The 16,364-nt window shown below is 38.0% G+C and overlaps 1 protein-coding gene across 1 annotated transcript; it reads right to left on the bottom strand.

The window, feature by feature from the left end:
• Positions 1-2,552: 2,552 nt before the first annotated feature.
• Positions 2,553-16,051, bottom strand: LOC138314019 (heparan sulfate glucosamine 3-O-sulfotransferase 1-like). Its single transcript, XM_069254225.1, has 2 exons — positions 15,917-16,051; positions 2,553-9,183 (listed from the first exon to the last, which is right to left on the bottom strand). Exon 2 carries the CDS (start codon positions 9,160-9,162, stop codon positions 8,041-8,043), a length of 1,122 nt encoding a protein of 373 aa, XP_069110326.1. The 5' UTR covers positions 9,163-9,183; positions 15,917-16,051; the 3' UTR covers positions 2,553-8,040.
• Between the last annotated feature and the right edge of the window lie 313 nt (positions 16,052-16,364).

The raw sequence follows: 16,364 nt of genomic DNA on the forward strand, positions 1-16,364 counted from the left end.
ATGAAATGGTTTAAGAGGTCACCACTAGATGTCATTGTAGGGCAAGTCCTACTCAGTCCTACACATAATGGTAAACCGGATAGCATTAATACAAACGCTGGTCGCGTTGTATCAAAAAAGAGGGAGGGGCGCTTATAGGGAAATGGGCACATTGGGTCGAATACGGTATTTGTATTAAAGTCGAGAAATTCTTATATGAATTAAGTAATTTTAAACTAAGAATAAATCTTCTCACAAATAGATGATATGAATTCCATATCTTCCAAGTCAGTAATTATAAATGCACATTATTCAACATTAAGAGATCTAGAGTCCTTATTTTAAAATATGATTTAATTTTCAATGACATCTAGCATAGAGACTGAATTATATTTAATATACAGATGTATCAGCATTACCCATTTGGTGTTTACTATTTTGCAAAATGGTAGATGATCCCGTAAAAACTGCCAAAAATGACCAAATGGCACCATTTGAAATCTAGGTTTTCATTTTTTCCAAGGGGAGACTCCCCCGGACCGCCCCTTAAGGTTTCAGTTAAATTACTTTTTGCATCTGAAGTGCTCGCCTAAAAAAGAGCTATATACACATCATGACCACATCCTTCAGCTACGCGCCAATATAAACGAGGGGTGTCCCACAATTAATTGTTACTTTGGTGATTTTTCTTTGATAGAAGTAATTCTGATCATTTTACTTTGCCCTGTCCCTCCAAGTTTTCGTACTCTTGAATTGGTATACTCATAAGATACTGGTAAATGGCAGAGCCAAGGGCATTTCTTGATTTATATTTTGTTCCAGACAGGTGAAATTTTAGTTTGGGGAACAAGAAAAAGTCAGTGGGGGCCAAGTCTGGTGAATATGCAGGGTGGGGGAGGACAGTGACCTCTTCTGCCTTCAAAAACTCCGTTACAATGCGTGCTTTGTGTGCTGGCGCATTATCATGTAAGAGCCTGAGGTACTTCAAACCTGTCTGTGGGCGGCGGCGTTTGTAGACTTTTTTAAGTTTTCGAAGTACAACGTCTCTATAATACTTCGCTGTGACAGTTTTGCCTTTTGGAACAGGGATTTGAATGATTTGACCCTTGTTATCAAAGAATATGACATACAAAACCTTCCTCATGGTGCGTATTCTTTTAGCAATGCTAGGGCGTCTGGCGTTTTTGCTTGCCCAGATTCGATTAGAGCATTTTCTTTTGGGTTCGAAAAAATACACATATGTTTCATCACCTGTGACCAAATTATCAAAAGCCTTTTTGCTGTATTTTGGGTATTTCTTCAATAAGTATTTGGCCTTGTCAACCCGGGACCTCTTTTGGTTGTCAGTTAGTAAATGGGGTATCCACCTGGCATTGATCTTGCCCAGCTTAAGATGTTTCTTTAAAATGCAATAAATATGTGCTAAAGACAAGCCTGTCATTTTAGCTAACTGCCGGACAGTGTACCTTGCATCTTTTTCAAGGATTTGCCGAATTAGTTCAATGTTATGCTTTGTTGTTGTTGTTGTTGCAGGGCGACCTGTGTGGGCAGCATCTTTAAGCTGCTGGTGTCCCGACCTAAATCGAGCAACCCACCTACAAATAGTCATATATGATATTTGACCCTTCCCATATATATCACACACCTCACGATGAATATCCACCGGCTTTAAGCCAAGTAGAGACCTACCTTTGATATAGGCCCTAATTTCAATTACGTTTTCAACTCTCTTGCCAACCATATTTGTATAGAGTGTAACGAGTGCGCTACATAACAATGTACACAGCACCAAGGTCAGTGTAATTGTGAGCGAGATATTTACCTATATCACGCTTCAGATATCACGCTATCGCCACGAGGTAGTTTTAAGCCCATTTAGCACAATTTCCACGAGATATTGCGCAAGTAACATTAATTTCGGAACATCCCTCGTACAAGTTGTACTTACTGGCAACTTGATATATCAAAATCATTTTTTTTTTATAATTCACGTACATGTCACAAATGAATGATAATACTGTATATTGCAGTGTATACATTCTTATTTTAATACCCGTAGCTAGTTATTATATAGTTTTAATCATTATTCTGTTTCTTTAATTAAAAGAACTAGACTTAAATATGTATAGCATTAATACATGTTATGCTGTCTGGACTAATTCAATAAGAATATTACATAGATCTAGAGTAAAGCCTAAATAATCCTAGCATGAAATAACTCGGTCTCTAACTGAGAAGATTTGTAGTGAAAGTAAGGCTATGGGATTACAGGTAAACTGGCAATTTGCAAAAGCATGTTCTCTCTAAAAGGGAGAAGTAAAGTTAGGACATTGAAGTTGAATGGGCAAATTAATATTAAATTAGTACTATACTTTGTTTGGCAGAGCTATATATATAGCGATATACTGTATATACAACATCAATTATTTTATGCAGATTTTCTTTTACCTCTGTAAATATAATTAGAATATCATATATGTGTCATAAAATCATTTATCCTCTAGATAGTTTGACAACTAATTTAACACACAGTTGTAAATTTGTACAATGTATACAAAAGGCATAAAACAAAACATATTTAATGTTATGTATTTAATGTGACATCAAAACATAAAGAATTCTGATGATACAAAAATGAAGTTAAATTTTAACATTTTATATCCATGTGTTTTAAGTTTTATGTGAAAATGTACATAACATGACGCTACCCAAATTGTTACACTTTTGATATACATGTATATGAAGCAGAATTTTCAGTTTACAATCTAAACTGTCAATAACTGCCTCGAACAAAAAATGAAGGTGCCTGACAGTAATTTATAACTGTGATATATGTCATATTGTTTCCTGTTTCAAGTGAGAATCCTGCATTCTGATTGGTCGAGAGATATTTGGTATTTTATACTATCACACATTAGAACAATAGGAAACAATAGACACGTTCGTAGCAATCCCCTAGCAACGGGTGATACTGTATTTTTGACAGTGCAAAATATTAACCGCCCGAAAAAGATAAGCACTCGTTTCTTTTTCGACGCCATCTTTGTTTTTTGAAGCGATGCTTCAAAATTTATCTAGAGCTATTTAGTAATGGTTTTGCCAAATTAGTCTATTATCAATGTATTTTTTTTCAAATTAAGGACGGAGCTTTCCGTTTACACCTTTTCGCTTACAGTCCAGCGCTAAATGTTGGTTTTTAAGAACCCTTCGATGATAAGGTGAACGGAAGACATGCAATTTCAAGCGTCTTCGTGACGTTGCTAATGTTGTAAACAGACGACGGGATGAAAAAAAATTCATAGAGATTTACAAAAAACATTAAGATTTAAACAAACGCAGGAGACAAGACAACAAGAATTTTCACTAAATGTTTATTGTGAGTATTCTTTTTTTATAATGCAATGATAGCTAGCGCTACTGAGTAGAAGCTGATCATGATATGCTATTCTACTGCCGACGGTGATTGTTCGAATTTTGCTAAAATCAGTTAAAATATTTCAATAGATTGAAAATACTTGAAAACTAGTTTTGTTTCTAGACGTTTGGTATAATAAAATAAATACTACCTGCATTAGAGGGTGACAGTGCCTAGTGTCACCCCTCGGATTATCACTGTCACCCTCGGCTTCGCCTCGTTTAACAGTGATATCCTCGTGGTGACACTAGGCACTGTCACCCTCTAATGCAGGTAGTATTTATATATTGTTTCCTGTTGCTGATTATCTCTATTTAAACATGAAACTAATTAAATTGTGAAAACAATTCCAGAAACAACGTCGTGTGATAACCCTTAAAACACCATATATTTTAAAACAAGGAAAACAACTGCCGAATGGGATATTTTTGACAGATATGTGACTTACATAAACTCAAAATGTTTGATTTTTCTTTAAATTAATTCAAACATTTTTTATCATGTCTTTATTTAATATACATTTATTTATCCAAATCGAATTTAGAAGGTGTACCATTTTGGATACTCAAACCTGCTGAAACACAGGGCTGGACAAGTTATGCTTCAAAGCTCTCTATTTATAAATATATGCACTGCTGATCATGACAAGTAAACAAATTATGAAATTAAAACTGAAGGCAACTATTTGTGAAATGTTAAAAGAAAAATCTGGATTCAAGCACACGTTAGAAAATTTTAACAATTATCTGCAAAAAGTGTACCAATTCGGGTAGTGTCACGTTATATACATCATGCAACTGCATAAAGACTTCACACAGTACTAGTACTAGCTAGTGATGAATATGTTGAAATGAAACCAACAAAGAGAAAACTTCAAAAAAGTTTAACCTTTTATGGATGTCTGATGTTTATAAATACCAAAGAGAGTTAAATCATAGTAATATCATAAAAAGGCACCATCACATGTACATTATGGTATATATATACTCATAGTGTTTATCATACAAGTACTCTAGACAGGCAAAATAGTTTCTTTATAACACACATACATGTACAATATGTAAGCTATACATGTAGATATATATATTTCATTATATCTACAACTCTGACTCCAATCCAGAAAAGTATAATATTATTTGGTTAAATAAATATCACCTTAGTAACATAATTTTGAAATATGAAATAACACTTATACTTTACTCCTTTTTACACTTATTTGGTGTAATACATATATGCCAACCATGATTTGGCAAAATGTGAACATAGCAGTTTCTATAGACAAAGGGAGATAACCTCAACTATAATGCTGGCAGTAGTATCATGATGATCAGGTTTAGGTTTTGACTGTCATTTTTATTATCAACTTTTCTAAATAAAAAAAAAATAATACTGTGTTCGCTGTAATTAGCGCCAAGGGCGCTTAAAAAATTGTAACAATTGGGGTTGCTTATATTAGTGAAAAAAAAAAAATGTAAGTGGACTTGTGGGCAAAAAAATCAGCCATATCAGCCTTTTTTCATATATATTCATGACACATTGATCTTTAACAGTAAACAATATAACATGCATATGCATGGCTTTTATCCTTTGAGACGCATTATCATGTCGTGATTCACATGTAAAAGACTCACAAGTTCATGTAAGTTGGGGAATAATGTTGATTTTAGAGGGGCATCAATGGGATGGGGGCGTTATTACAACTCGTATGTCAAAAGCAACTTGTTCTCCAAACAAGAGGCCCAGAGGGCCTGTATCGCTCACCTGGTTTGTAATGCCTAGAAATGTTCTGAATTCAAGTTCATTGTTTCTATTCTGAATCCCCCTATTAGGCCCCACTCTTTCTGCTCCAGGGGGTCAAAGCCAAAATTTATACAAATTCTGTTAACCCCAAGGATGTTTCTGGGCCAAATTTGGTTAAAATCCAAACAGAACTATATGACTATTAGCGATATACAGGATTTACCTCTATTTCCCCTATTGGGCCCCGCCCCTCCTGCCCCCAGGGGGTCAGAGCCAAACTTTATACAATTTTCTGTTCTCTTTCCCCCAAGGATGTTTCTGGCCAAATTTGGTTACAATCCATGCAGAACTCTACGACTAATAGCAATTTATAAGATTACCTCTATTTCCCCTATTGGGCCCCGCCCCTCCTGCCCCCGGGGGGTCACAGACAAAATTTATACAAGTTCTGTTCCCCTTTCGCCAAGGATGTTTGTGGCCAAATTTGGTTACAATCCATGCAGAACTCTAGGACAAGTAGTGATTTATAGGATTTACCTCTATTTCCCCTATTGGGCCCAACCCCTCTTGCCCCCATGGAGTCAGAGCCAAAATTTATACAAGATCTGTTCCCCTTCCCCCAAGGATGTTTGTGGCCAAAATTTGGTTACAATCCATGCAGAACTCTAGGACAAGTATCGTTTTATAGAATTTACCTCTATTTCCCTTATTGGGCCCCGCCCCTCCTGCCCCCAGGGGGTCAGAGCCAAAATTTATATAAGTTCTGTTCCCCTTCTCCCAAGGATGTTTGTGGCCAAATTTGGTTACAATCCATGCAGAACTTTAGGACAAGTAGCGATTTAAAGGATTTACCTCTATTTCCCCTATTGGGCCCCACCCCTCTTGCCCCCGGGGATCAGAGCCAAAATTCATATAAGTTCTGTTCCCCTTCCCCCAAGGATGGTTCTGGTCAAATTTGGTTACAATCCATGCAGAACTCTAGGACAAGTAGCAATTTATAAGATTACCTCTATTTCCCCTATTGGGCCCCGCCCCTCCTGCCCCCGGGGGGTCAGAGACAAAATTTATACAAGTTCTCTTTCCCTTCCCCCAAGGATGTTTGAGGCAAAATTTGGTTACAATCCATGCAGAACTCTAGGACAAGTAGCGTTTTATAGGATTTACCTCTATTTCCCTTATTGGGCCCCGCCCCTAGGGGGTCAGAGCCAAAATTTATACAATTTCTGTTCCCATTCCACTAAGGATGTTTGTGGCCAAATTTGGTTACAATCCATGCAGAACTCTAGGACAAGTAGCGTTTTATAGGATTTATCTTTATTTTCCCTATTGGGCCCCGCCCCTCCTGCCCCCGGGGGGTCAGAGCCAAAATTTATACAAGTTCTGTTCCTCTTCTCCCAAGGATGTTTGTGGCCAAATTTGGTTACAATCCATGCAGAACTCTAGGACAAGTAGTGATTTATAGGATTTACCTCTATTTCCCCTATTGGGCCCAACCCCTCTTGCCCCCATGGAGTCAGAGCCAAAATTTATACAAGATCTGTTCCCCTTCCCCCAAGGATGTTTGTGGCCAAATTTGGTTACAATCCATGCAGAACTCTAGGACAAGTATCGTTTTATAGAATTTACCTCTATTTCCCTTATTGGGCCCCACCCCTCCTGCCCCCAGGGGGTCAGAGCCAAAATTTATATAAGTTCTGTTCCCCTTCTCCCAAGGATGTTTGTGGCCAAATTTGGTTACAATCCATGCAGAACTTTAGGACAAGTAGCGATTTAAAGGATTTACCTCTATTTCCCCTATTGGGCCCCACCCCTCTTGCCCCCGGGGATCAGAGCCAAAATTCTTATAAGTTCTGTTCCCCTTCCCCCAAGGATGGTTCTGGTCAAATTTGGTTACAATATATGCAGAACTCTAGGACAAGTAGCAATTTATAAGATTACCTCTATTTCCCCTATTGGGCCCCGCCCCTCCTGCCCCCGGGGGGTCAGAGACAAAAATTTATACAAGTTCTCTTTCCCTTCCCCCAAGGATGTTTGAGGCAAAATTTGGTTACAATCCATGCAGAACTCTAGGACAAGTAGCGTTTTATAGGATTTACCTCTATTTCCCTTATTGGGCCCCGCCCCTAGGGGGTCAGAGCCAAAATTTATACAATTTCTGTTCCCATTCCACTAAGGATGTTTGTGGCCAAATTTGGTTACAATCCATGCAGAACTCTAGGACAAGTAGCGTTTTATAGGATTTATCTTTATTTTCCCTATTGGGCCCCGCCCCTCCTGCCCCCAGGGGGGTCAGAGCCAAAATTTATACAAGTTCTGTTCCTCTTCTCCCAAGGATGTTTGTGGCCAAATTTGGTTACAATCCATGCAGAACTCTAGGACAAGTAGGGTTTTATAGGATTTACCTTTATTTTCCCTATTGGGCCCCGCCCCTCCTGCCACCGGGGGGTCAGAGCCAAAATTTATACCAGTTCTGTTCCCCTTCCCCCAAGGATGTTTGTGGCCAAATTTGGTTACAATCCATGCAGAACTCTATGACAAGTAGCGATTTAAAGGAAATGTTGACAGACGGACGACGGACGCCGCGCCATGACATAAGCTCACCGGCCCTTCGGGCCAGGTGAGCTAAAAAGGTGAGGGGCGCTTATAGGGGAATGGGCGCTAATTACAGCAAATACTTTATTTGTTCTTCTAAAGATGTAACTTTCATAATTTGTTCTCAAAATAAACGTTCTACAGATTACAAAGATTAGACAATTAAAATGTGTGGTAAGGCTTAAAGTCGCACACTTATATGGTCAATTAAAAATACAGGTTTTAAAAATTATTTTTTCTGAATTTTATGACACAATTCAAAAAAGTAAATCAATATATCTCATAATTCAAATTTATATGTTATGTTAAAACTGTTACCAGTCAAACTTTCTGCCAATTAATTTATAAAACTGCTGATTAAGTGGCCTGAACAGGTCTGTTAACATTTCCATCACACCCTCGTCAATGTCCGGGTGTTTACGCCCCTTGCCCTTTGATAAACACTGTTCCTGTCTTGTTCCGTTCACTCCATCGAGAGACATACAGTAAAAGCCTTTCTTTTCACTGAACACAAATCTGTCTCGTGTTATCAAATGAGGTAAACCCAGAAAGTTTTCTACAGCAAACATTTCCTCGTAGGGATTCCGCACTAAATTGTCACCGTCTACTATATGGAACTGTGTCAGAGGAAAATATTTAAGCCAGCGCACCATGTGTTTGTAATAAAATGAAGGACGAATTCCTGGATATCCTTCATTTATTTTTCCATTTTTTGGTCGAATTATTAACTCTTCAAATGTTGGTTGTAAATCCATGGTGTCTTTATCCTTCAGTTTTCGCTGAAGGTAGTCTGAAACTGCACGAGCAATAGGCTCTCGAACAAGTAATATCATTTTCATAGAGCTGTTCATACTGTGTACTCGCCATTCGGTCTCTTTGTTATGGAAATAATTTGACGTTTTCTCCATGGTGATCTGTCCCTCATAAGACATTGGCATTAATGTTTTATAATAATCAAACCCTAGATTGTAATTTCGTTCATAGTCAAAGAAATTAAGTTCCCTGTCAGCAACTACAATATCAGGGTGAAGTTTGAGGTATTGCACCATGGCACCGGTTCCTGCCTTTTTCACCCCTATAATAAGACACGTTGGAAGTCTCTGACGATAATCCCTCTTTTTATGAAATGGAATGTTGTTTTGGATATTACCCCTGTCTAGCCTATTATTACCAACACTCCCAAACTTTGCCTTATCCACCGGATCCATATAGTCTGTAATCTTTGGAAGTATCCGTCTCCTAGAGCCCGACTCCATCTTCTGGTTCATATCGTAGTGTGGACCACTGATGGTCAACAGGAACAGGCCTATTCCCACCAACACCAACAACCCTAATATCTTTGTTTTGGTGACCCGTCGACAACACAGGCCCTTGGCACGAGGAAGGATGCCAGTCTGCTCCTCATGATACACGTAACTGTTCAGCGACATCTTCATGGGTAGAACTTAACTGGCCATCTGTAACAAACACGGATAGTATAGATTTATATAAATACAACAGTTCATTGATTTTGTGGAGATTTAAATTATTGGCTGTGAACAGATATCTCCTAAAAATAATGCTTTAAAATTCAAAATATTTTGATAGATAATAATATACACACATAAAATGTATGTACGTACCTCTAACAACTTCATTGATTTCATATGATTTGTTATAATTATGTAAAATGTTTTCTACCACAATACGTCATGTTATTCCACTCTAGATCTCAGGCCATTGTATAAATGTATTGGGTGTTGGATGAAAATATTAATATTCCACTTCCCATCTTTTGATTGATTGAAATCTTAAACTTTGTTAACATCATCGATCATCGAATGACGTCAGTTTGCTGTACTCTGATCACTGAGCTTGCAGGACAAACTGCTGTTGAAATGGATGTGTGACGACTTCGGAATCTTTCAAAATTTTCCATTCATAGCATGAACTATCGACTCAAAATTCATAATTGTCTTTTGTTAAGTGGTATACCTTGCTGTACGAGGACCCCGACCGTGTGTATCATTTCGGTGGAATTAACACACCTAGGCGCTAGGCAGTACTTAAACTTGGTTACAATGGTTTGAAATTTAAAAACAAGAGGCCCAGAGGGCCTGTATTGCTCACCTGGTTTGTAATGCCAAATAATTTTCTGAATACAGGTTCATTGTTTCTTTTCTAAAGGAATTTTAATATTAACCTCTAAATCCCCTATTGGGCCCCACCCCTCCTGCCCCCTGGGGGTCAGAGCCAAAATTTATACAAGTTCTGTTCCCCTTCCACAAAGGATGTTTCTGGCCAAATTTGGTTACAATCCATGCAGAACTCTATGAGAAGTAGCGATTTAAAGGATTTACCTCTATTTCCCCTATTGGGCCCCACCTCTCCTACCCCCAGGGGATCAGAGCCAAAATTTATACAAGTTCTGTTCCTCTTTCCCCAAGGATGTTTGTGGCCAAATTTGGTTACAATCCATGCAGAACTCTAGGACAAGTAGCGATTGATAGAATTTACCTCTATTTCCCCTATTGGGCCCCGCCCCTCCTGCCCCCTGAGGGTCAGAGCCAAAATTTATACAAGTTCTGTTCTCCTACCCCCAAGGATGTTTGTGGCCAAATTTAGTTACAATCCATACAAAACTCTAGGACAATTAAGTAGCAATTTATAGAATTTACCTATAATTCCCCTATTGGGCCCCGCCCCTCCTGCCCCGGGGACCAGAGCCAAAATTTATACAAACTCAGTTCTTATTCTCCCAAGGATATTTCTGGCCAAATTTGGTTACATTCCATGTACTCCAACAATGTTAGAGGTATAGCACGACGAGACACTTTTGATCATTACGTCGTGTCTAACCTCTAACAATCGAGGCAGGATTCACACGGCGCAGAAATGGGCTCGATATAAATTCAAAATTTCAAGTTGTGTTTACACTAACCTTTTATATCCTGAAAGAATTATCCCAAATCATGTTAAATCCAAAATTCAAAACGTCACTATTGCACTGTTATACCGAATTTAGACATTTCTATACCCCCACCACTATTTGTAAGTCAACCCGGTCGCCATTTTTACTCGGTTGTTACAAATTACGGAATGGTGACGGAAAGTAAAAGTATCATTATCTATGAAATATTTTGCAGTATTTCGACTAAAATGCATTAATTTATTTAAATATTTCCAGAATCAATCAGAACTAATAAAAAATACTTGTTTCCGTGCATATAAACAACCTTGGTTACCACTGTTAAAATTATCTTTCCATTTGATACACCGTACTATAATTTGATAAACCGGAAGTGACGAAAATTTGAATAGGAATTAACCTAGATTATACAGCGATGCTATGGGTCAGCTCTTAAATGTGTGATTATTCCGTGGATTAATGTTATGTCATACATATTCTTATACCAGGATGTGTTCATGGATAACTACTGATTCACGCTATACATGTTTTTTGACATTCTGGTAAGTTTTTCACTTGGTAATTAAGCGTCAAAGTTCCGCTCTAATTCGAGGGCGGAACTTGCGAAGACTCGTATAGGGTTCGGGCATTAGATCTCGATATTGCACATCAGAATTTTCTCAATATCGAGATCTAATATTATTGGATTACATTACATGATGCATGAACTCTATGACTAGTAGCGAATTAAAGGATTTACCTCTATTTCCCCTATTGGGCCCCACCCCTCCAGCCCCGGGGGGGCCAGAGCCAAAATTTATACAAGTTCTGTTCCCCTTCCCCCAAGGATGTTTCTGGCCAAATTTGGTTACAATCCATGCAGAACTCTACGACTAGTAGCAATTTATAAGATTACCTCTATTTCCCCTATTGGGCCCCGCCCCTCCTGCCCCCGGGGGGTCACAGACAAAATTTATACAAGTTCTGTTCCCCTTCCCCCAAGGATGTTTGTGGCCAAATTTGGTTATAATCCATGTAGAACTCTATGACAAGTAGCGATTTAAAGGATTTACCTCTATTTCCCCTATTGGGCCCCGCCCCTCCTGCCCCCGGCGGGTCAGAGCCAAAATTTATACAAGTTCTGTTCCCCTTCCCCCAAGGATGTTTGTGGCCAAATTTGGTTACAATCCATGTAGAACTCTATGACTAGTAGCGATTTAAAGGATTTACCTCTATTTCCCCTATTGGGCCCCGCCCCTCCTGCCCCCAGGGGGTCAGAGCCAAAATTTATACAAGTTCTGTTTCCCTTCCCCCAAGGATGTTTGTGGTCAAATTTTTTTACATTCCATTCAGAACTCTATGACAAGTAGCGATTTAAAGGATTTACCTATATTTCCCCTATTGGGCCCCGCCCCTCCTGCCCCCGGGGTGTCAGAGCCAAAATTTATACAAGTTCTGTTCCCCCTCCCCCAAGGATGTTTGTGGCCAAATTTGGTTACAATCCATGCAGAACTCTATGACTAGTAGCGATTTAAAGGAAATGTTGACGGACAGACGGACGGACGGACGACGGACGGATGGACGGACGACGGACGCCGCACCATGACATAAGCTCACCGGCCCTTCGGGCCAGGTGAGCTAAAAATAACTCACTTGTGTGAAATAAATTCCATATTAACTCGTTGTGAAACCTCTATTTATTAATATTTATTAAATATCAAAGAAACACAATTTAACAAAGCATGACAATTTATTGACTCATGCCCTATCCGGGCCTCGAACTCACGATCTACGGCACCCAATCACCTAGCCAAACATATCTGCGCCTTCTACCACTGCGCCACATCCACATCCCCGTGGATGTGGCGCAGTGGTAGAAGGCGCAGATATATATGTTTGGTTAGGCGATTGGGTGCCGTAGATCGTGAGTTAAATTGTGTTTCTTTGATATCTAATATTTATTACTAACTTATAATTATTGAAGAGGAGATAACTCATTTAGTTTATATTACAAACCGTATATGTAATGTAAATGTGAATGAGATATTAATAGATTATAATTTCTTTTACCATTTTAATTCATTTTTTTTTTTAAATCTCCTAGCCGATATTTAATAGAAAAGAATTATTTACAAAGGAAGAAAACTGTATGAAATGAGCAAAATTTACAAATGTTACTTTACAATTGATCTAGGGCTTATGAAGGATTGCAGTACAAGTAGATGTACATTTGTATGTTCTGTCATTGCATATAATTATAGAGTTAACTCCTAGGTATCCTCTGTGTTGTCATTATTTTGTGGGCGCAATTCACGTCGTTTTCTCCAAAAAGTATGACTTTCTGCCCACAGACACATGACGTCACAATCAATACCTAACTGCAAGGGCAGGTACATGTAATAACTCTGTAAACAGATATATGGGCTATAATATAAATTTGGGAATACATATATATCGATCAACCTAATTTAATAATTTAAAATTATTTACCTTGTACTCAATTTATATATATATATCCTCCTATAATATATATTATATACATGTATATATTATGAATTCTGAAATATCTGCTTTACATGAAAAGATAAACTTGGTTCCACAGTTCAGTATAATCATGAATGCACATTGTGCTTTTGAGCCCTAGACTTGCCTGCGATTCATATAATCACGATATTATAACAATTTTCAGTGCACCACATGTAGACAGCTATATGATGTTATCAGCATACCACATATTTATAATGAAATGTACAGAATGAACATCACAAGGTGAAATCCCCCCTAGAAGTGGCACACTGCAAAACTTACTAGTTATATGTATAGATCTAGATTTTAGAAATTTCCCCATCACAGTTTGTGGTCATGCTAATCGATGCATCACTGCATAAAACTTAATTGTAACACTAGGAGATACAAAAGTCCTATTTTGCTACGCAAAGGCCTATTTTATAGGACTTTCGTTGTAGAATAGGATAAGTTTTATTATAATAGGACTGTTCACGAAGAATAGGATTTGATCGGCCAGGAATGAGACCGGTCACCCAGGAATAGGACTTGTCGCTGAAGATTAGTCGGCCCCCACCGCTGTCGATCACAACCGGTTTACCTGTGTTTCAGCTAGGCCAGCAAAGCAAGAGCTGGCTGACTGCCAAGTTTGTGCTAGTCCGCCACCGTTCAGGCTTAGCCGAGTATTTGACACCGGTAATATGTCGATTTCTGAGATGAAATATGTACGTTTATCATGTATGTGATGTGGGGAAATAAAGAAAGCATTCATAATTTATATATCTAAAGTTATATGTGCCGTAATGTAATTTACTAATGAACTTAGTAAAGACCTATAGGCCTTAAAAAGAAATTTCTAAATTCAATATCTATACGTATGTCTCTGAATATTAAAATTTGTTTTTTAATGAGCATATACATGTACATTTATGTATCCTAAAGGTATCATTTTTCGTGCACCTAAAATGTCAGGCTTTGAAAAATACAGAAATAAAAGAAAGTCAAGCTAGTAATAATCCAAATAAATTGATCCAATTCTTATGATCAAGTTAGGGTGTTTTACAACTCTCTCCTAGTAATACAGATGTACCTAGCTAGCTGACGGCGAAAACCATAAATAAAAAATATCTTCCGGTTGCCAACGTCATCATTTTTCGTGCACCTCACAAAACCAACTTTTCTATGGTGATTCACAAACAACCTATATCAATTCCCCAACCGATTAAAATCAGTAAATACTATATTTACAAGAGCGGTGGTCAATTGAATATTTTCAACACATTTTGAGTGCGATTATTTCTGTCCGGATGAATCATTTCGTGAACATATACAGACTGTAATTTTGGTCAAAAATTGAAACTGATGACTTAATTTTAATTATATATAAATAAGTGCAGAAAAGTTTAACGTCAGACTGCAGACGTTGCCCGGAAACCAAAGTGCGCAATTATTGATGTGGGCAAAAATAGAGCCCTGTACATTATATGATCAGATGTAGAATATGTCAGCCTATGACGCTAATTTTTTTCACTGCTAGTCATTTGGACTAGTAAACTCCAAAATTTTACTAGTCCAACTAAACTCCAAAATTTTACTAGTCCAACTATTTAATCATTAGTACAGCCGTTTTGCTTCACCACTTCAGTCATGATTGGTTTACGGTTTTTTACCCAAATTACAGTCTGATGCGTTCGTGGATGTAAATTCTCACAAAATGATAAAAAGAAATAATTGCATACAGAATGCACTCAAAATGTGTGGTAAAATGCAAATATAGTATATATACCAATTTTAATCAGGTGGGGAGCCACCAGTCCAATCGGACTTAAGTTCATTACAAATTGGCACTACGCCGGCCGAAAAATTACTAGTCATGGGCATATGACTAGTGCTTAAAATCGTAGACTGCTATGTCATCAAGTTTTTTTTTAAATTGTTTCCTGAATGATTCCTGTAGAATGCCCACACAACGGTCCCTAATCAAACTCGGGTATATAGATCTCGGTTGTGAAAAACTACGACTATACCAACTGAACCAAAGGAGCATGCTCCCGCCGTCAGCCGAGTGACAGACACATGCACATGTATGCACCGTATACATATATCTAACACTACTAAGAATCAAACCAAACCAACTCGCTCTTTTTACAAAACATACAATGCTGCCCTAATTAGCATTCAATATACACCATTCTAATAATCTATAGGCTATGGTATAATTTATCAATATGCACGTGCATATGTGTACTAGGTACATACAATATATTATATTTGTATAGCCCCCCCCCCCCCCTATACATGTACATATTAGTCTAAGACATTTAGGAGATATAATATCCTAATTTATTTTAACGTTGTTTACTGTTTGAAGAAAGGCACTGTGACATATACGGCGTACACGACGTACAAATGTACACATGTACGTATACATACGTATCTGACCGGGCTTTCGGCCTAACCCACCTGACAGTGGACGTCTATTGTGCCTTCTGCTTATACAGTAAGGCCCATATAGCTAGATTCTGTACAACTAGATCTAGAGATGACCATGACCAGGCGCGGATCATCATCACGACCAAGACTCATTTAAATAAAACCATCGCCCAGCCCCTAATCTATACAGTGTTTATAACCGATTCACTAAAGACTTACTTTGCTGGCTCTACTGTACATTATGTACACACAGAAAAGGAGACAAATATCCCAAGTTGTAACTACACACATGTAAACAAAAGCAAACACGAGAGGAAGACAGTATAATTATACAATTCCTCATTTCTTCCAAATTACAGACTTACCACATAAATAGGTTATCAAACATAACCTTAAGCTTGTCCGGATACAATATCCTAGACAAAAGACACTATACACCAAATCATCACAGGCCGATCGAGCTCGCGTACTTTCACAACATGGAGTCGCCCAAGTGGAGCTATCCGTTATTTTCGTATGAGGCACCAGAAGGGGATTTCTGTACAAATGCATTTTAAATCTAAACGAGAGGTTCAGGTGCGATTTAGCAAACCAAAATGTGACATAATTATTTTAACGTTGTGGTTTTTTTAATATATTCACAAACTATCAGGAAATTAAGCCATGATTGTACATCTACATATATGTATACATGCAGTGTAAGTATTTATACACAGGGCCATATGTATAGTTTCTATTAGTCCGCTAAACCTGCCTATATTATTAGGCTTTGTTTTTGCCTAATATATTAGGCAAACACTAAAAAAGCCTTAT

The sequence above is a fragment of the Argopecten irradians genome, chromosome 2, assembly GCF_041381155.1.
Source record: "Argopecten irradians isolate NY chromosome 2, Ai_NY, whole genome shotgun sequence".
NCBI classification, from domain to species: domain Eukaryota; kingdom Metazoa; phylum Mollusca; class Bivalvia; order Pectinida; family Pectinidae; genus Argopecten; species Argopecten irradians.

Coding starts and splice junctions, on each gene's coding strand:
- LOC138314019 (XM_069254225.1), bottom strand. CDS start 9,162: ATGAAGATGTCGCTGAACAGTTACGTGTATCATGAGGAGCAGACTGGC.